This window comes from Lithobates pipiens, unplaced genomic scaffold (genome assembly GCF_037356315.1).
Source record: "Lithobates pipiens isolate NorthernLeopardFrog02 unplaced genomic scaffold, aLitPip1_a1.2 Scaffold_13, whole genome shotgun sequence".
Taxonomy (NCBI): domain Eukaryota; kingdom Metazoa; phylum Chordata; class Amphibia; order Anura; family Ranidae; genus Lithobates; species Lithobates pipiens.
In genome coordinates, this window is record NW_027507718.1 from 33,072,092 (window position 1) to 33,094,751 (window position 22,660).

The 22,660-nt window shown below is 43.2% G+C and overlaps 1 protein-coding gene across 2 annotated transcripts in view; it reads right to left on the reverse strand.

The window, feature by feature from the left end:
• The window catches only part of LOC143974009 (tight junction protein 2-like), a 67,913-nt gene that overhangs the window by 11,884 nt on the left and 33,369 nt on the right, over positions 1-22,660 (reverse strand). For both annotated transcript variants that reach the window (XM_077474975.1, XM_077474974.1), the window contains exons 4-7: positions 14,617-14,741; positions 7,452-7,554; positions 2,059-2,701; positions 1,833-1,936 (exon numbers count right to left, since the gene is read on the reverse strand). In XM_077474975.1, the coding sequence (XP_077331101.1) occupies positions 1,833-1,936; positions 2,059-2,701; positions 7,452-7,554; positions 14,617-14,741 (975 nt within the window). The remainder of the gene's footprint in view (positions 1-1,832; positions 1,937-2,058; positions 2,702-7,451; positions 7,555-14,616; positions 14,742-22,660) is intronic.

The window sequence follows — 22,660 nt, forward strand, 5'->3', positions numbered from 1 at the left end:
CGTCAACAGCATTTCTACAGTGAGGAAAAGGAAAAGTACAGCACATTTTCGTGCACTAACAAAAACTAGGACAAAAATCAATTCTGTTTTTGTTAATGAACGTAAAATTAAAAGGAAATGTCAAGCAGGGACGTTTACCCTCTGCACTTCCGGTTACCACAGAGCTCCTGCTTCCTCCCGGCATTTGTAGATAGGAGGCTGGCCGCAAAAGGTTAGGCTAACAATGACTGTTATCTGCAGCCTGCAGGGGGATCTTCTATTAGGATAGCGGGGGCTGGGCTGGGTAGGTAACCATCTCATACACTATCACTTCATACTGATATATAGAGGCCCCCTGAAGGAGACGTGCTCCTCGTCAGTAGGCATCACAGCTTGTCCACCATGGGACAGCAGCACACTGACTGATCTGTGCAGGATTAACCCTTTTGCTGCCAGATCTGTTTTAAATCAACTTAGGCCTGAAGATTACATAAACCCCCCTGCCGAACATTATATCCATTATAAGCAGGAAGCAGCATTTTCGGGAGAGGTCTGCTTTGACAGCCTGCATGCTTCACAACAGTTAGCCTATATGACCACAAGCCCACAAATAGTTTGTAGAGTGAAAATGACATGTCAAAGCTGAATTCCAGGCAAACAGTTAATATTCAAAAGAAATATTTTAGACGTAAACGGTTTAACCTGTCAAAGGATTTGGAATTATGTTCAGCCAATCCTGCAACCCAGAAACCACTGCAAGAGAGCACAGCTAAGTGCTGGACCTATCTGCAGAATATGATACATGTAAAAAGAGAAGTGTGGGTTTCTGAAAAAAAACTAACTTTCCTACTCACCTAGGTGGAAGCAGCAGTGGTCCAATGCTGCAATTGTCCCTCGCAGCCTCTAAGACTGAGAACCAATCGATCAAAGACCGCTGATTGCCCAGTTCTTCATCTTCAGTGACCAGAGTCAGTGACTGCAAGTTACCACTCTGCTCCTTCAGCGCTCATTGGCGCACTAGGCTGTGCAGGGAGCAGTTGGCTCAGCCTCTCATTGGCTCACTGAGAGGCTGAGCAACCTGCTAGACCAGGCGTTTGGGTGGTTCCTGAGATTAAAGTCAGGATCTTTACAGAGCCTGGACCAGCTCAATAGGTGGTCACAAGAGTGCAGAACAAAGTGCACTCCTGTGACTTACAAGAGAAGCAGGGCCCTCCTTTAAGCAATTAAGCCTGCCCAAACCTTTGCAGTACATAATGAATGGCAGCAGTAAATTGAGGCCATCCCTTATTGTAATGATGTTCACAGTATTGGATTGATAGCATTGTGAGCAGCAATATACCGTAGATAGAGCCTTGGTTAGTTCAAAATGCTGACTAAAACTCCCCAAGTGCTGCTCTGAGGAAATACAGGAAAAAAAATATCAAGACAGATTCAAACTATACTAGATGTAAAAGAAAAAAAAATACATAGCTGAAATTACTTGTGTTGTAGATCAGACTAAAGTTTAATTGTATCTAAAGATGTACTAAAAGCAAAAAAAAAAAAAAAAAATGTAAAAAATATTGTACAAAAGTTTTGGCATTCCTAAAACGGCATCATTACTTGTAGACAATCTTTCCAACAAGCTTTCACAGGCTTTTTAGGATATTCCATCTCATTTAAAATTTCATAATTTCATACAGCTAGTGCTTCTTTTTTTATATGAAATACATATTTAAATATTTTTGTTTATTCTACATAATTTAGCTGTCATCTAAACTAATGGGAATGCGTGTTTAATCAAGTTTATAGTAACAAAACAGCGCATTCAAACAAGAAGAATACGTAATGAGAAAACCATATGCATTAACTACCTTGAGAACAATATCCCCTTCATGCAAATTCCCATCTTTTGCTGCCAAACCAGTACTTGTCAATCCCTTAATGTAAATCTGACTTCCAAGCCGAAGCCCATACTCTGGAATACAAAATGAAATACATAATGGCACTTGTAACTGACAAAGAGAAAAATGCAATGACACTTGTAACTGACAAAGAGAAAAATGACATAAAATAGAAAAAAAAAAAAAAATTGCTTGCCTTCATTTGGCTTTTTCTTTGTTAAAAGGACACTGGTAGATGTGTCTGAAGGAGATGGGCTACGAGACTGAAGTTTATCGCGACTTTTCTGCAATTCTTTTTCATATTTGCGCTCAGGAGAAGCCCTTCTGCCATAACCCCTGTCTGGGCTATACTGTGCATTTCTATCATGGTGGTCATCTCTATCCAAGGTCCTTCCACGACTGCCATCCCTTCCATAGCTTCGCGGGTCATCCAAGTCTCGGTCAAGACTCCTTCCTCGACTTCTTTCCCTTCTGTACCCAAAGTCCTCATCCAGACCACGGTCTATGCTTCTGCCACGGCTTTGGTTGGTTCGGTAGTTCTGTTCATCATCGAGGCCTCGCTCCATACTTCTTCCACGACTATATTCTTGCCTGAGTCCATAACCAACATTAAGATCTTGGTCAACACTTTTTGCACGGGCTCCATATCCTCGATGATCTCTTTCATAAGGACCCCTTTCTTGGTCTCTTCTATAGCCTGGGCTTGGATCTACACTTCTGTCACTATATGCATTGTAAGCTGTTCGGTTTTCAAATTCTGTATAGTCATCCATAATATCCAAAGCAGGTTCAGATTTGCTTGGAACAACCATTTGGACCCTTCGTGGTCTTCTTACTACCTGTAAACATTCCAGTAACAGGTTAAAAATGTACTTGAACAGTAACCCCTCAAGGTTAAACACTAAGCACAATATTTTAATGAAAAAAGTAGTATAATGGAAAATGACATTAAAAAATACATTTGATTCTGGTATTTTTTTTTGTCATGATAAATATGTGCATAAAGACTATGTTCTGTGCAAACACACATTACCATGCCTTGAGACAAATTCAGGGCAGAAACCCTTAAATCAATTGGTCCGGTATGGGGCAAAAATTCCCTCTTGGCCATGGACCCAGGTGGAAAACAGAGCCCAAGCAGTGAGAAGGTCTACCATTCAATCAAAACAGACTCAATCCTCACCCAAGGACACAAATCTTGGATTCCACTTTCTGATGTGGAATCAATGAAGGATAAGAATGACAAAAGAACTCTGGGTACACTTCTGCATAGGTCTAATCAGAATAGAAGTTTAAAGTAGTAACAGAGGAGTGGAAGTGACAGACTGATTGTGACTAATGCAATTGGAGAGCAGATAGCTAGACAAGATACTCAGTAATACATATAAGAGATAGCAAAACATAAAAACACACAGTACATTGTTGTTTGCCTTTAAATAATTAGATCTCTACCTCACTTTAGAACTAGTCATACCCTACTTCATGCTTTAGCCTCCAACACATGTACTGTATTCGGCTGGACACAGATTTTTTTTTTTTACCCATCTAATGTTATCAGATCCTCTAGAGATTGTCAGCTCTAACTAGCAGGGCTCTCCATCTCCTCCTGTATTGAATTGTAACTATACTGTCTGCCCTAATGTTGTAAAGTGATACGCTATACAAATCATGCATAATAATAATCTGGGTGGTCTTCAACTCAAGTGCTCAATATGAAAGTGTTTCCCTCAATGTCTTTCCTTCCAGGCCTAATCTGAACAACCGTATATGAGTTTTGCTCTGCTACAGACAAGAACCAGTTGCTGTTATGTCTGACATTCAAACCATACACCGTTTTTATTATTTGAGAAGACAACAAAAAAACTTCCTTGGGTTTCAATAGTATTGAAAAAACGATGAACCCATCACAATTCACACTGGTTCTGCATTTTAACAGGTAATCCTGAGTCTGGTAATAAGGTTACACTCAACACCTCTGTGAAGTCAAAGCAGAGTTCAAAGTTCTGAATGCTTTTCGAAGTGGTCTTCCGTTCTTGCAAGACTTATCCATGTTGCTCATCAATTTTCAACCAATATGGAGGACCATAAAAAGAGTATTGTGGATGGCACATCTGTAAACCACCATCAAGGAAAGTTCCCAAACAAAAAAGGTCATTATTTGATGTGTTCTACATGAAGTAAACACACAGGAGACCTATCAAAGGGACCAAACCTTTGTAAGGATAGCCTGCTTCTACATTTTGAACACGAAGATTAATCACAAGTTACTTTGAGGTCATATAAGGAAGTCCAGTCTGTTCGGTGAGGAAAAAAAAAAAAAAAGGTTCCCCTGTAGCTCCAGGTCGCCATCACATCACTGTACTGCTGGTTCAAAATCATCCCAAGCAAGCTCAGCACCTTGCCAATGTCTTCTGGAATCATTGGAAGAAGTACCTTTGCAACCTTCAAGATCGTGGCAATTAGAAAATCCAACCTACAAGTAGGCATTATAGTCCTCTTGAAATAAAAAGGATGCCCACCACAACCATTGGCCTACTGATCTCATTACAAAGACTGCGCCAAGTAACGAGGGAAAGGTTTGGAAAGTAGAAGACAAGGTAATTAAGGATCGATTAGCAAGACTAGCTTTTTTAATAAACTGGTACGTCTTTTGCCAAAAAGGAAGGGGATTTGTCCTCTACCCCAATGACTTGCTTCAAAGTGAGGTAAGAAGGAATGGTGTATGTTGCTAGCTTCCCCCTCAGAAGATAGACTCATGGATTGTCTTCTGTGCCATCTTACCGACACCAGTAGCGACTAAAGTTTTACAGTATGTTAAAGTTTGCATTATTATTCTCTTTTTCTTCCCTTTCTTTTTTTCAGATGTTCCTGGAAAGCAGTCTTTACTTAATGTTTGGACTTGATTCTCAATTGTTTAATATTTGAAAGCATCGATTTTGATGGGAAGTGTCATGTTAAACTAGGCGATGGGGGGATGGGGGAGAGAGGGTCCAGAGAAAGATAGTCAGCGTGGAACATATTCCAGAGGGTAGTATTGGGGGCATTAGTGGTAGGTTGACCAAAGCACATAAACCCAAGGTAAGTATAGTAGCAAGTCCTAGTTGCAATCTTGGAACACCCAATACTACGTGGCATGTTTGCCACTGCCAGGAGCTTGGCAGACAAGATGGGTGTACTAGAGATACCGTTGTACAAGGAGGATTTGGATTTTGTGGAAATTTCAGAGACCATTTTCCTATATATCAAAAATAATATACAAGTGACTGTGAGAGATGACATCACTAAGGGAGCTAGGCAGGAGGTGGAATCCTTATGGGTAGAGCTCCAAAGGGATGAAGCAAAGGGGGAAAATAATACTGGGAGTATGCTATAGGGCCCTCACCTGAGGGAGGAAGGGGAGACAGATCTATCACAATTTGGATTAGCAGCAAAGATGGGAAGTGTTATCATAATGGGGGGATTTTGACTATCCAGACATAGACTGGGCAGAGGAAACCGCGCATTCATCTAAGGTTTGCCAGTTTCTAAAGGTCTTGCAAGACAATTTTATGGGGCAGATGGTAGACACACCAACTAGAAATAAAGAGTTTCTGGAACTGATTACCAACAATACGGACCTGATCACGGATGTGTAAATACAGGGCAATTTAGGCAACGGTGATCACAGGTCAATATAACAATCACACAAATAGGAAACATAAGGTGTTCCCAGCGCTCTAATCAACCAGGCGGTGCCGTCTCTCTCTCTCTCTTCTGCACTATAGGACACCCCTGTGATGAGTGGCACCAGGGTCGGAGCTCCACCTTCCCAGGCCTCGTCCCATTTTCGGCTCCATTATCAGGCATCCCTTCCACAGGCGGTGGTCTCAGAGGGGGCATTAAAACTATTAGGTAAGCACCTGAACGACTGCAAAATACAGGGATATACAATGTGAAACTGACATATAATCACACACATAGGCTGGACTTGATGGACTTGTGTCTTTTCAATGTTACATATGCATTGTTGTTTGCCTTTAAATAAATTTGTCCCTACCTCACTGTACTTGGGGGGAACTCTACGTTAGCCCCACCCTCCTTTTTCATGCTTTAGCCTCCATTCACTACATGTACTGCATTCTGTGGAAGCTGGACACTATGATTTTTTGACCCATTTGATGTTCATCCATTATGATCTGCACACATTGTTGGAATAAAAAGCTTTATATGATCTGCAAGAGGTCATTAGGATAGAGTCTCTGTCTATTAATTCTACTGAGGCGACGTTAGTTATCTTGCCACAACTGGAACAATTATAGTGATCACTTGCACTGCTTAGTTTGGAGAGGCAGAACATACATGAATAAAATCTTTTTTTCACTGGACTATACTATAACAATGGCTGATTTTAGCAGAAAAAGCTAAAGAAACAAAGTAAGAGTTTATTATGTTTTAGCCAACATTTGGAGATGCAGACAGATGTTAAAAAAATAAAAATCAAGAGGTCAGTGTATTAGAATCAGCATTTGGAGATTCACTCAGCTGTTGCCTTTTAGATGATGGGATGTACAAATGACATTGGTGTGTATAAGATAAAATCAGATTAATAGCTTCAAACCATAAAAAATATCAAAACACATTAGAAGTTTGGCAGTCCTCCTACCATAGCTACATAATGACCGCACTCTCCACATGCTTTGCCTAGGGCTGAAGAATGAGCAATCCTGGTTGTAAGAGACCACTCATCCACAAGGTAATGGTGACTAAAGCCACTTGCACATTTTCTATTTTCAGGAGAAAGCAAACCGTACATAAATACAGCTGGTAAAAGTCTCGCAGTGTGAAGGAGCGAGGCAACTATGCCTTAGGTTCCTACCTCTTCTATGCTTTTTACCATTGTAAGGATTGAGAGCCCTGTATTATATTGTGTCAGTTAGGGTTGTCAATCGAGGAACATACCTGTTAAAGCTTATTCTTTCAAACAAGTTATACTTGTTTTTACCAGCAAGCACTCCAGCAAATACATGCAGTAATCAAGACTTGTATAATATTACAATAGCATTCGCTTTGTTCTAAATGTAGTCTACCAGTAGATAATTCTCCATTTTGGTTTAGGTACAAATTCCATGCATTTCACCGCTCATACTAGCCAAAGACCAGAATAAAATCCCACAGATAGACAAGCCCTTGTCATAGAAGTAAAGTATATACTTGTAAAGGAGGGAGGGAACACCAAATATTCCTGCTGCCTGTGCGGTTGAACTTCACACGGTTCCTGAGAATTTGTATCCCAAAGTCCACTGGGACTCTCAGAAGACAGCAGAGTTTGGGAAGCAATACAATTAATTATTCCATCTCTCCTTTTCACTTTCCTTATATGACAGGAGAATACAACCAGTAGACTACAATCTGCCCAATTTGTTTCTGTTATTGGGAGTCTTGGCACACAGATTAGCTAGAGTATAATTATGTCAGTATCTGTAAATACACATTTTCAAAAGGTGCCGTTTAGAGACATGCTTTGCAAAAGCACAATATCCTAGTATATTAACCTTTTTTACATTATTTATAAACAAAAATTAATGATCAGAATATAATGGTTATATTTACCAGGACAGCAGTTTTCCCACATTTTCTTAGTTGCTGAACTGCAAACGAATGTGGCACATTCTCCAGAGGGGTCCCATTTACCATAAGAACACGGTCGTTCTCTCTGAAAGTGTCATATAAATAAGTTGCTCTTAGCAGAAAATGCTTTTAAAAAAAAAAAGTTCTAATATAGCAGGTCTTGTAATTTCTCTCTGCTAAGCAAACATAAAAACTATAACTATGGCTTATGTGTAAGTATTCAAAAAAAAAAAAAAAAAAAAAAAAATTATATTATACGATATATATTTATGAATACATATAAGCCATAGTTCTGTTTATAGATTTGCTTAGCAAAGAGAAATGACACCATTATAGATTTTTTTTTCCATTATTATTTGTTTATACTTTGAGAAAATTATCATTGAGTTCTATAATAGAACAAGAACTTTCTAATAAAAATAGTAAATAAATACCCGACATTACAGGAATAGTTTTAATCCAAATAACCAACTGTTGCTTGGTGACAGGGAGGCATGAAAATTCCAAAAGAAAAGTTGAGTATTTTAACTAAACACGTTACGGTATTTTGAGGTAGTGTCCAAAGCCATAAAAAAAAAAAGGAAACAGTTTTCTCCACTTGTAATATCCTTTTCTTGGAGTTCATTAAAGGCCTAAAACATTTAGGTTATACTGCTGCCTAAAGGAGAATTTGGACACTAGCAAACAAAAATATTGATCAGCTTGGTACAACCCTCCCATTTTTCCAGCATGCCTCAGTTTTGTTCCTCTAAGAAAAGGATTTTTTTGTGAATACAGATATTTTGTTTAATAGGGGACACAGGATTCATTTGGTATGTCCAAAAACAGTCCAATTGAGAGATGGGCAACACAGTAAACAAAAACACAAAGAGGCGATACATTAAGGGTCCGTTCACACAGGGGCAACTCAGATCCAACTTCAGGTCGCCTCAGGTCGGACATTTAAAAATCAATGTAAGTGAATGAGAGCCGTCTTAATGCACGCTACTGAAGTCGCTCCGACTTCAGAAAAGGTTCCTGTACTACTTCTATCCGATTTGTAGGCGACTGGTACCCATTGATTTCAATGGAGGTCGCCTCCAAGTCGGATCTCCGTCTATACGGAGACGACTCTGACAGCATTATCAGCTCTGAAGAGGGAACTCCACGGCAAATTTATGAAAAAAAAATTTGGCGTGGGTTCCCCCTCCGAGAGCATACCAGGCCCTTAGGTCTGGTATGAATTCTAAGGGAAAGCCCCTACACCGAAAAAAACGGCGTGGGGTCCCCCCCAGATCCATACCAGACCCTTATCCGAGCACGCTACTCGGCTGGCCAGGAAAGGAGGTGGGGACGAGCAAGCGCCCCTCCACCCCAAAGCACCTTGTCCCCATGTTGATGAGGACAAGGGCCTCTTCCCGACAACCCTGGCCGTTGGTTGTCGGGGTCTGTGGGGGGCTTATCGCCGTCTTCTGTCGCCACCGTTGCCGCCGCCTTCCGTTGTTCTTCTGGAGATGTTGACTCGACGCTCTCTCCGGCCGCAATGCCAGAGACGCGGTGCGCGGCGACTTATATAGGGACAAGGGGCGGGGGTCACCAGTTGATGTCACATGGTGACCCCGCCCCCTTACGATGTCACAGTCCCAGCATCCTCCGGGAAGACCGGGCCACCGCTAGTAAAAGAGCTGAAAGAAGAAGCGGTGGCCCGGCAAGGACAACCGAAGAGGGGGACAAGACCCCCGAAGTCGGAAGAAGAGGGCAGCGGCGACGAAGAAGAAAGCCGGGCTCCTCCGCTAGCAAAAGAGCTAGCAGAAGATAGCGGAGGAGTCCGGCGAGAAGACCCCCGGAGCTGTGCAATAAACTATTTTAACCCTTGTGTGTTGTGTTTTTTTTTTTACATTTTTTTCACAGGTGAATGGGTAGGGGTACATTGTACCCCGTACTCATTCACATAGGGTGGGGGGCCGGTATCCGGGGGCCCCCTTATTAAAGGGGGCTCCCGGATTCCGATAAGCCCCCCGCCCGCAGACCCCGACAACCAACGGCTAGGGTTGTCGGGAAGAGGCCCTTGTCCTCATCAACATGCGGCCCCCCTTCCCTAAGGTACCCCCCATGTTGAGGGCACGCGGCCCGGTACGGCTCAGGAGGGGGGGGGCGCTCGCTCGTCCCCACCCCCTTTCCTGGCCGGCCGGGTAGCGTGCTCGGATAAGGGTCTGGTATGGATCTGGGGGGGACCCCACGCCGTTTTTTTTCGGTGTAGGGGCTTTCCCTTAGAATTCATACCAGACCTAAGGGCCTGGTATGCTCTCCGAGGGGGAACCCACGCCAATTTTTTTTTCATAAATTTGGCGTGGAGTTCCCCCTTCAGTGCTCATTCACTGATTGGCCACGGCAAAAGTCGCCTGGCCTGGGGCGACTTAAAGTCGTGTTGTAAGTCGCCCCAGGTCCTGTTCAAGTCGTCTCCAAGTTGCCTCACAAAGTCGTCCTGGAAGTCGTGTCGCTCCTGTGTGAACGGACCCTAAACAAGCTGGGACTGTAGCTCAAAGAGCTTCCTGAAGGAACTTTTGCCCATGCTGGCTTTAGAGGTAACATCGATCTAGTAAAACATATAAAACACGTGACAAAAAGATTACGTGGCAGCCTTCCAAATATGAGAAACAGTTGCTGATGCCACAAACTACTCAGATATAGTAGAATGTGCCTCAACAAGAAAAGTGTGGAACCAGATATTTAAAGCGGAGCTTTGCCGCCTTTTTTTTTTTATTATTTAAATTTTAAAATTTACAAATACTGCAGCTGCTTTTTTTACTTTTAAAAAAAAGGACACTTACCTGTCCAGGGCGCCCGCAAAGCCGATCTGTCCCTCGGTTCTCGGGTGCTGCTGCCGTCATCTTCAATAAGGGAATCACTTCTTGGTTCCCTACTGCACATGCGTGACTCGCGCTGCACGTTCCCACTGTTCCCTGCTGTCTTCTGGGACCTGTGTGTTTCTCAGAAGACAGCGGGGGGGGGGTGGGGAAGAGAGAAGGCGCCAGGAGTGGCATAGATTAGATACCCGCAGGTATCTGCTCCCCCCTGAAAGATGCCAAATGTGACACCGGGGGAGGGGGGGGGGTGAGGGGATCCGAAAAGCAGAGGTTCCATTTTTGGGTGGAACTCCGCTTTAAAGACCAAAGTTTCAATGGTGACTTTATCAAACCGCAGAGAAATGGTTGAGTGAGAAGCAGGTTCCCCTTTATGAGGGCCATCAGGATAAGGAGAGTCAGCCTTTCTAATAGAGAGACAGTGGCTTTGAGGTAGACACGCATCGCTCAAACTACATCAAGTCAATGAAGTGAAATCTCCTTCCAATGTATTGGGGCTGTACAAAATGTACAGTGTTCTGGTTAAGGTAAAAAGCCAAAACCATTTTGAGAAGGACGGAGGCTCTAGATCTTGACCATCTCAAGACTAGACATTTTTACCCCCTTCCTGCCCAGGCCATTTTTCAGCTTTCAGTGCCGGCATAACAGTCATGCAACACTACTACTGTATATACTATATAAGGAAAAACAATATACCAACAATAAATAAATCTTAGTTTCTGTTATAAAATCCTGCAAATAATCTTTCTTCATAAATTTAATCCAAAATGAATTCTGCTGCATTTCTTTGGTAAAAATAACCTAAATCAGTATATATTATTTAGCCTGTGGTATTTGTATATGAAAATTAATCAGTCCTAATGCACAGACTGCCTATCTCATTACTTGAGCCCCTAAAATGCCAGGACAGTACAAACACTTCTTGAGAAATGTGTCCATACATTAGTCAGCTTACTGCAAAAGAGCTGTTATTTAAAGTGGTTGTAAACCCTTACAAACCACTTTGACCTACAGGTAAGCCTAGATTAAGACTTACCTGTAGGTCCAAGAAATATCTCCCAAACCTATAGGGTTTAGGAGATATTTGCCCGAAGACGGGCACCGCTGTCTACGGCGCATGCGCCGTAGACAGCGGCGCGCAGGCGCACTGAGCGTGGCATCCTCGATGACGAAGATGCCGCGCGTCTCGACTCCCGCGCGCATGCGTCATCGCGGCTTCGAATGACAGCGGCGGAGCTGCGAGACCCCATCGAGAAGATGGATGCGCCAAACTACAGGGGACAGTGGTGACTTCGCTGGCTCCTGTGTCAGGTAAGCGACACATAATGGACTACTATGCGATGCATAGTAGTCCATTATGCTTTGCCTTTGCAGGGAATGAAAGAGGAAGTAAACTCATCAGGGTTTACGTCCTCTTTAAAACTATCCTTTATAAGAATAATGAAGAAAATAGTATGAAATGATATAATGAAATATTAAGTTAAGTAACTAATTATAGAAAAGGTCAGCCCTGTAATCTAAAAGGGGATATTGTAGAATTAAAGACTTGATCAATGTTCTATTACCAAATATCTAGGGAGACATAGGTTATCAGATATGAAAAAAAAGTTTTTCAAAAAAGAAAATTATAAAATGAGAGCCACTAGTGATAAAATGAAATCCTCTATCCATCCGAGGTATATAATGCGGTAATAGTGAACATAAAAGTGGCCTTTTTGCAGACATTTTGATGATGGTCTCCTCCCCTATCACCCCACACTATACTTAAACCATTCGCCATCATCTTGAGTCTTAAAATAAATCACGACAAATGACAGGCCATGAATATCTCTCTAGAGGAAACCACACTATCAACCCTTAAACAATCCTACAGTTTGATATGGCATGCGGAGACCCTCCCATATTTAGGCATTAAAGAGGTTGTAAACCCTCGTGTTTTTTCACAGTGACAGGGCCCCCCAGCTCCCCTATTTACCTGAGCCCTGGAATTTCACCTAGTGGAGACGCACTCTTCCTCTGCCCGGGGTTCTTGGCTCTTGATTAGATAGATTGATAGCAGCCATTGGCTACTGCTGCTGTCAATCAAATCACAATGATGCAGGTAACCCACCCCCAGGAGAGCGCTTTTCCTAGGGGGTTATCTGATGCAGGGAGGAGCTGCGAGAGCCGCTGAGGGACCCCAGAAAAGGATGTTCGGGGCCACTCTGTGCAAAAACGAGCTGCACAGTGGAGGCAAGTATGACATGTATTTTATTTAAAAAAATAAATAAATAAAAAAGCACAAGCCTTTACAACCACTTTAATCTCACTCTATCCTTGCACGCTCTATACTCCCAAAACTATCCTGCACTATTCAAACGACTAACTGCCAACTTGGCCAGGTGGCTGCTTCATCCACCATTATGGTTTGGCAGACTGCAGTCTGTGAAGATGAATATTCTCCCAAAGGTATTGTATTTATTCTGCACGCTGCCAGTGGGACTGGTTCGCTCAGAGTTGATAGCATTTCAGAAAAAACTTGTATCATTCATCTGGGGGGATAAGAGGCCTAGGGTGAACAAGCGTACACTAAAATCACTCCCAAAAAGAAAGGGGGGTTGGGGACCCCAGATTTGCAAAAATATTATGCGGCACAGTTGGCACAGCTAGCCAGATTTCACTCTACTCAGCCCCATCCAATTTGGATGCAGAACGAGGCCTATGCATGTCGGGGAAGGTCAATTTCTCATATCCTTTGGCTGTCACCTAAGGAATGACCCCAATTTTATGCCCAGCACTCTCCACCACATTAAATTTTTGGGATAGATTCATTTATAAGCTTAAATCCCTGCATACTCCACTGGCCCTTATATTTGAAAATAGGAACTTCACCCTAGGCTTCACCCCCAGGACGTTTGATTGGTGTACTAACAAAGGTCTACTACGTATAGTGGATTTATGTGATCATAAGGGAGTATTGACATGCAAGTTCCTAGAAGAGTAATATCAAACGCTGGTTTCAGAGTACTTTCGCTATACACAGCCATTTTCTAAATACTCTAACGTGGAACTCTGATATAGTGATCATGTCCTTTATGGAATATTTAGGTCAGAGGTTAGAGAAAATCAGGTGGCATATCTCTGAAATTTACACCATCTCGACTAGCTCCCCTATTAAACAGGGCTACATGGAAGAATGGGAAGTGGACCTCCAGGAAAGTATTGAGCTGGACAAGTGGCACACTATAGCCCAGGGGGTCTCGTGGTCACTCAAATACTTGTATTATAGAAGCAAATTATAAAGTACTTCTGAGTTGGTACATGGTCCCAGCTCAGCTGGCAACCTACGTACCAGAAGCATCTCCCTTGTGTTTCCGTGGATGCGGACAGGAGGGAACAACGTATCAAGGCGATGCCCTAATGTAAGGTGGTATTAGATTAGGGTGTATAACTTAATTTACACTCTCACCCAAGTAACCTTGTCAAATCTCAGAGACATTAGCTGCTAGGCTGCAAAATACAGACAGAGTCAAAATCCCAGAGATGCCTCAAAATTTATATTGGCCAAAATTATAATTGAAAAATCTTGGAAATAGTCTGTAGTGCCCTTCGAACAGCTTAAACAAACTTTCCTGGATTATGCTTAACGAGTGTATGACAGCAATCTTAAACTGTAGAATGAAGATGTTCAAGAAAGTCTGGGACCCATGGGTCAGGTATCTGTCTGGAGATCCTAGATCTATGCCTGATTAGAGCGACCTCTGGGCTGTGGGACTCTGAGCATGGGGTCATTCCTTACTCTCCCTCTAATCTCTCTTTTTTTTTTTTTTTTTTTTTTTAAGTCTTCGTTGCAGTATAACAAGGGTTGTTAGGCCTGGTCCCTAACAATCCTGAATGGGGATCATCCCCATGTAGGATGGAGTATGATTCAACGAGGGAGATGTGGATCCCTTCTTTCACACATACGGTGAATCATACATGCACCTACAATCTACTAAGAGTTATAAGTTGACATTTACTCTGACTTTGTTAAAGGTGGGGGTATTATCCCTGACGGTATATGGTGATAGAGATGCATTTTGGTAATAGTGCATTAGGAATACACGCGCACGGGGGCTCCCCCATGGAGACACAATATAAACGATATCACCAGCAACGATTTCCATTTGGAAGAATGTCTACTGAAGGTGTAATATTCTTCCTAAAAATGTTCAGATATCCATCCATTTAGCATATTATTTTACACTGTACGTGTTCTTTTTGAATACTTTTGTACACGTTTCTTGTGAAAACTTAATAAAAAATATTGAAAATATATTACTTACTGTAGGCAACCATCTGCAGGTCCTCCTAGAAGCACATCTGAAATTACAATGGAGTTGTCCCCATTACTAAAATGTGGATTGTCTCTCCCTCCAGAAACCGCAATGCCAAACCCTTTTTTTGGATCCTAGGTAACAAAGTAGAAATACTCATTAGCATAAGCATGATTGAGGACCAAAGAGCTTTATAAACCAATTTCCATCAATTGTACATGCCACAGATGTGTCTTTGTATTGAACAAATAAATGTGCATTTTAATATATCACACTTTATTCTTAAATTGTATTTGAAGTATCATGTAGGGACACTTCATTCATATCACTGTGGATTGCGCTACTGTGTGATGACATGCGGTGCAACCCAGTGTGCTATGTAAAAATGCTGCATTTCACCACTAGGCCTCATCTACACTGCTGCTGGTAAACGGACAGTCAGAGGCAGTTGACTGCTTTTTTTCAGCTGCCCCTGAACTCATCCAATGTTATCTTATGTGTACATGTAAACAGGTTTGTTTCATGTCGTTTTTAGGCAGATGAGTTAAGAGGCCTTTTTTGAAAAGCAAAAAAAAATATATGGAGCTCAGACACAGAGTTTAGAGCCATTTCAAGCGCCAAACGTGACTAAACGAGGTAACTCGCATTTAGCCTTGTATCGTTTATAGACGTTTTTCCATTTATGACCATTTTGAAAAAAAAATAAAAAATAAATACGCAAACACGGCATGTAAACGCGGCAAAATGGACGGTTTAACCACTTAAGGACTGCCGTATTGCCATTATACGTCATCACAATGGCACAGGCAGGCACAAGCACGTAGATGTACGTGCCTGCCTTCCAGCGGGTGGGGGGTCCGATCGGACCCCCTCCCGCTGGATACGGCGGTCCCTTTCGCTGCCGGAGCGATCCGCGATGAGGGGATGGCCGTTCGTTTCTGCCCATCCCCTCTCGATCGCTCCTGGCCAGTGACGAACTTCCTCCCCTGTGAAAATGTAAACACAGGAGGAGGAAGTGATGTCACACTCCTCGTGGCAGACTTTTTGACCGGACAGCGAGGAGTGAAGACATACAAGTAAGTGCACCAACAGTCCACTGACACATAGGTACACATAGGCACACATTTCACCCCAGTCAACCCCCGATCGGCCCCCCGCCCCCCCCCCAGTCACAGTGTCACTAATGCAGTGTTCATTTATTTATTGATCACTACATTTAGTGTCAGTTGTGACTGTAAAAAGTGTCAGGGCAGCTAGTGTTAGGCCCCTTTAGGTCCAGGGTAGCCCCCTACCCCCCCCTAATAAAGGTTTAACCCCTTGATTGCCCTCCCAGTTAACCCTTTCACCCCCTTTTACCAGTGTCACTAAGCGATCGTTTTTCTGATCGCTGCAATAGTGTCACTGGTCCCGCTAGGAAGCTAGTTTTTTTTTAGGTTCAACGCCAGGTTTTCATAGCGTTAGGTACCCCGATATATAACCTAATAAAAGGTTTTAACCCCTTGATTGCCCCTAGAGTTAACCCTTTCACCAGCGATCGCTGCATAAGTGTCACTGGTGACGCTGGTTAGCCAGTTAGTTATTTAGGTTCCCCGTCAGGTTTTTATAAAGCTTCAGGTACCCCCATATAAAATACCCAATAAAGGTTTTAACCCCTGATTGCCCTTAGTTAACCCTTTCACCAGTGATCACCGTATAAGTGTTACGGGTGACGCTGGTTAGGTAGTTCGCTTTTTATAGCATCAGGGCACCCGCCATTTATTACCTAATAAAGGTTTAACCCCCTGATCACCCGGCGGATGATATAAATTTGGTTTTAGGGTCAGAAAGGGTTTGCGTCGCCCCAGGCAGCGCTAGGTTAGTGCCAGTACTGCTAACACCCACGCGCAAAGCATACACCTCCCTTAGTGGTATAGTATCCGAACAGATCAATATCTGATCAGATCTATACTAGCGTGCCCAGCAATTTAGGGTTCTAAAAAAAACGCATTGTTAGCAGGATCAATCCAGATACCTGCTAGCACCTGCGTTTTGCCCCTCTGCCCAGCCCACCCAAGTGCAGTATCGATCGATCACTGTCACTTACAAAACACAACACACATAACTGCAGCGTTCGCAGAGTCAGGCCTGATCCCTGCGATCGCTCACAGTTTTTTTTGTAGCGTTTTATACAGTCGCCAACAGGCTAGGTGCTTTTTTACCTGTGAGTCTCACTACTGTACCCCTAAATTTAGAGCCCAAAATGGCAAAGCGAAGGTACACTAGTGAAGAGGCCTACACGTTTCTGAGCATGACAGATAGTGAAGAGGAAGACACTGATCTGTCAGATTCAGGCTCAGAATACGAACCTGTAGAGGACAGCGCCTCCATGTCAGATAGCTCTGACGACGAAGAAGAGGTCCCTGCTAACGTCAGGCGTACCCGACCCCGATCTTCTGATGTTGTTGAGGTGCAGGAACCGCAAGTCCCTCGTATGGAGTATAGAGCCAGTACTAGCGCCGCTCATCCTTTTGGTGAACTGGCAAGCACCAGCGGCCTAGTACACCCTGGACGTACATCCAGCACTGCAGTATCACGTGGTGACGTGGCGAGTCCCATAAGTGCAGTTCAAGCTGGCGAGGTGGCAAGCACAAGTAGTGTCCCGCTGCCACCAAGAAGACGAAGACAGGCCCGTCGTTCCCATAGTGCCCTTCCTGCAGAATTCGCCAATCCTGATTGGGTGCCCACCACTTCTGCAGCACCAGTACTTCCCCCATTCACTGCCCAACCCGGTATTCAGGTGGATACAGATGATTTTACGCCACTCGATTTTTATTCTCTGTATTTCACGGAAGATCTCTATAGATCTATTGTGGACCAAACCAATTTATATGCTGGTCAACACATCGCCGCTAATCCCCAGTTGCCGTCTCTTGCCAGAGATTGGAAACCAGTTACGGTTTCCGAATTTAAGACCTTTCTGGGCCTTTCCCTCAACATGGGCACACATAAATTCATGAGGATGCGGGCTTATTGGTCCACGCATCCGGCTGACCACATGCCCGTGTTCTCTAACTCCATGTCCAGGAAACGATACGAGCAGATCTTGCGGTTCTTGCACTTCAGTGACAATGAACTTTGTCGTCCACGTGGAGACCCTGAATACGATCGGCTCTACAAAATTTGGCCCCTCATAAACCACTTCAACCAACGTTTTGCAGACTTGTTTACTCCCCAAAAAGTTGTCTGCGTTGATGAGTCCCTGGTTAAGTTTACTGGTCGCTTGTCATTCAAACAGTACATTCCCAACAAGCGTACCAGATACGGGGTCAAGCTCTATAAGTGCTGTGACAGGGCCACAGGCTATGCATGGAGCTTTATGGTTTATGAGGGTAAAGATAGTTACGTAGAGCCGGAGAACTGCCCTGATTACATAGGAAGCGCTGGCAAGATAGTGTGGAAATTGGTGTCACCCTTATTCGGAAAGGGGTACCACTTGTACGTGGACAACTATTACACCAGTGTGCCACTGTTTAGTCATTTATTTGATCATCAGATTGGAGCATGTGGCACCGTGCGACCTAATCGCCGGGGCTTTCCCCAGCGGCTTGTAGATTCCCGTCTTAGGCTGGGGGAGAGAGCCTGCTATCGGTGTAATAATTTGCTCGCTATGAAGTGGAGGGATAATAAGAATGTTTTCGTTCTTACCTCCCTTCATGCAGACACGACGGTCCAAATTTCTACGGCGACTGGTATTGTGGAGAAACCCCTCTGTGTCCACGAATATAACAAAAATATGGGAGGGGTGGACCTCAATGACCAGATGTTGGCGCCGTATCTAGCTTCCCGTAAGGCCAGACGCTGGTACAAAAAAGTGTCTGCTTACTTATTTCAATTGGCTTTGCTGAATGCTTTTGTGCTATACAAAACTTCAGGCGGGACTTTAACCTTTCTATTCTTCCAAAGAGAGGTTGTCACAGAGCTTCTGTATCCAGAGGGTTCTGCACCTCACCATTCCCAACCAAATGCAGTAAGCCGGCTGCATGAGAGGCATTATTCTTATGTCCTCCCGAGTACCCCTACCCAACGAACCCCCCCAAAAAAGATGTCGTGTCTGTACCAAGCGCGGATTTAGGCGTGACACCCGTTCTTATTGTCCACGCTGTCCTGGCAATCCTGGTCTTTGTCAGGGTGAGTGTTTTGAACGCTACCACACACTAGTGAAGTACTAGCGTAGGGTACAGCATTTCACAGGCTAGGCACACCAACACAGAGTCTCCCAAGATGCCATCGCATTTTGAGAGACCCGAACCGTTACAGTTTACAGTTCAAAAAAAAGTGTATAAAAAAAAAAAAAGTAAAATAAAAAAAACAAAAAAAAATATAAAATATAAAAACCAAAAATAGTTGTCGTTTTATTGTTCTCTCTCTGTCTCTCCTCTCTAATTTTTTATACTTTACTGTTTACTGTGTTATTGTTAACCATTTTTCATGTTTTCAGGTACGCCATTCAGCTGCAGCGTGGATTTATTTATCTTGACAGCAACAGCATTTGCTCCCACGATACATAAAGCCGCGACTCCAGTGCTGTAGGCGGCGATTTCACCACCACAGTTAAAAAAGAGCATATATGCCGAAGCATGGGGGCATAAGGGGTGGAGGAGCGATTTTGCTCCTAATGCCGCGTACATACGGTCAAAATTCCGACAGAGGGCTTGCCCGTGGAAAAGTTTGAACGTATGTACGCGGCATAACTTTTTTGCGGGAAGATGCCCCCATGCTTCGGCATATATATATTTTAGGCACAGGTTGTGTTAAAAAATGTTTTTTTTACTGTTTTTTTTGGCATTTGCTTTGCAGGTATGGTATGGTAAGGTTTTACTGTGATGTTACTTTGTTTTAACGTTAACCATAATTTGCTTAGCAGGTACGCCATTCAGCTGCAGCGCGGATTTATCTTGACAGCAACAGCGTTTGCTCCCACGATACATAAAGCCGTGACTCCAGTGCTGTAGGAGGTGATTTCACCACCACAAAAGAGCATATATGCCGAAGCATGGGGGCATAAGGGGTGGAGGAGCGATTTTGCTCCTAATGCCGCGTACATACGGTCAAAATTCCGACGGAGGGCTTGCCCATGGAAAAGTTTGAACGTATGTACGCGGCATAACTTTTTTGCGGGAGGATGCCCCCATGCTTCGGCATATATAAATGGTGCATGTATGTCCATCATTAGAAGTGGGTGGATGAAGGGAGGTATTCTAATGGTGGGCATACCCACTGATCAATCTCTTTTTTTTCGTTCAGACAACATGACTCTCAGTAAATAGCTTGGGGTGTCTACTTTCCAAAATGGGGTAATTTGGGGGGGTTTTGTGCTATTTTGGCATTTTATGGCCTTCGAAACTGTAATAGGTAGTGAGGAGTGAAATAAAAAATTTGCGCCCTTAGAAATCCAGAAGGTGGCGATTGGTTTTTGGGGCCCCGTACGCAGCTAGGCTCCCAAAAAGTCCCACACATGTGGTATCCCCGTACTCAGGAGAAGCAGCAAAATGTATTTTGGGGTGCAATTACACATATAACCATGGCATGTGTGAGCAATATATAATTTAGTGACAACTTTTTGTAAAAAAAATAAATATATTTTTATTTTTTGTCATTATTCAATCCCTTGGAAAAAAAAATAAAAATATTCAATGGTCTCAACATGCCCCTCAGCAAATAGCTTGGGGTGTCTACTTTCCAAAATGGGGTCATTTGGGGGGGTTTTGTGCCATCTTGGCATTTTATGGCCTTCAAAACTGTGATAGGTAGTGAGGAGTGAAATAAAAAAATTAATGCCCTTAGAAATCCTGAAGGCGGTGCTTGGATTTCAGGGTCCCGTACGCGGCTAGGCTCCCAAAAAGTCCCACACATGTGGTATCCCTGTACTCAGGAGAAGCAGCAGAATGTATTTTGGGGTATCATTTCACATATGCCCATAGCATGTGTGAGCAATATATCATTTAGTGACAACTTTGTGCAAAAAAAAAAAAAAGTTTGTAATATTCCCGCAACTTGTGGCAAAATATAAAATATTCCATGGACTCAACATGCCTCTCATTAAATAGCTTGGGGTGTCTACTTTCCAAAATGGGGTCATTTTGGGGGGTTTTGTGCTATTTTGGCATTTTATGGCCTTCGAAACTGTGATAGGTAGTGAGGGGTGAAATCAAAAATTTGCACCCTTAGAAATCCTGAAGGTGGTGATTGGTTTTCGGGGTGCCGTACGCGACTAGACTCCCAAAAAGTCCCACGCATGTGGTATCCCCATACTCGGGAGAAGTAGCTGAATATATTTTGGGGTGCAATTCCACATATAACCATGGCATGTGTGAGCAATATATCATTTAGTGACAACTTTTTGTACATTTTTTTTTTTTTTGTCATTATTCAATCCCTTAGGACAAAAAAAAAAAATATTCAATGGGCTCAACATACCCATCAGCAGTTTCCTTGGGGTGTCTACTTTCCAAAATGGGGTCATTTGGGGGGGGGTTTGTACTGCCCTGCCATTTTAGCACCTCAGGAAATGAGATAGGCAGTCATAAATTAAAAGCTGTGTAAATTCCAGAAAATGTACTCTAGTTTGTAGACGCTATAACTTTTGCGCAAACCAAAAAATATACGCTTATTGACATTTTTTTTACTAAAGACATGTGGCTGAATAAATTTTGCCCTCAATGTATGACTAAAATTTAGTTTATTCGATTTTTCTTATAACAAAAAGAAGAAAATATCATTTTTTTTTCAAAATTTTCGCTCTTTTTCCATTTATATCGCAAAAAATAAAAATCGCAGAGGCAATCAAATACCATCAAAAGAAAGCTCTATTTGTGGGAAGAAAAGGACGCAAATTTTGTTTGGGTGCAATATTGCATGACTGCGCAATTACCAGTTAAAGCAGCGCAGTGCGAAATTGTAAAAAGACCTCTGGTCCTTAAGGTGTTTATTGGTCCGGGGCTGAAGTGGTTAACATGGGTTATTATCTGTCAAGTTAAATTGTTCAGGAGAGGTTGTAAAAATGTCCCATGTACTGTTTGTCTTCTGGGTGCACTGGAGGATGAAACACTGACTCCACCTACACATACAGCAGACCTAAAACGGTGGATTACCCCAAGATTACCCACCAAGGGGCAATGGGTGGACAGTGTCAACAAATTATTAATTAAGGAAAAACGAACATACCAACATAGGAAAGTCCCACAAAAATGTTATTCAATGTGGCAGGCATGGTTAGAGGTCCCGGGGTTAGCCCCCTATCAACTCATTAAAGTGGTTGTATAGTCAATTTTTTTACTTTTACCTACAGGAAAGCCTATAATAAGGCTTACCTGTAGGTAAAAAAAAAAAAAAAAATCTCCTAAACCTGTACGGTTTAGGAGACTTCCCCTCGCTATGCGCCGCTGACTGCAGCGGCGCATGCGCACAAGGAAATTCTCGGCTGAAAGCCCGGCAGACGCCGGACCATGCCGGGATGAAATCTCCCGCACGCATGTGTGGGAGTGACGATATCTCGGCTCCGGCCACTCTCAGCGCCGGAGCCGCGATACCCGGAAGAAACGCCGACGGGAGCATGTCAGCTCCCTCAGCGTGGATCGGGCCAGATGTCAGGGCCTCGTTCTAAGGTAAGTATTTCATAATGAGCTAGTATGCGGTGCATACTAGCTCATTATGCTTTTTCCTTTGCAGGTGGCAAAAAAAATAAAAACACATTAGTGGGTACACAACCGCTTTAAAGACAGACTGATATTGGGATAGACACACAGAGAATAGTTACCCGGTTACCATTAGCCAAAAGAAAAACACAAAACTAAAACATGGCATCAATACCGATGAAAGACGGGACACTACAATAATAAATCTTCAAACGTTGACTTAATATAGGATATAGACACAAGAAATGAGAACTACAAGGGTCAATTGTGTATGCATAAGGCCTCTTTCACACGGGGCGGATCAGTATTGATCCCCCCCGTGAAGATCCGCTCGCTCAGCGGGGATCGCTCCGTTGTCCCCGCTGACCTGGCTGCGGACA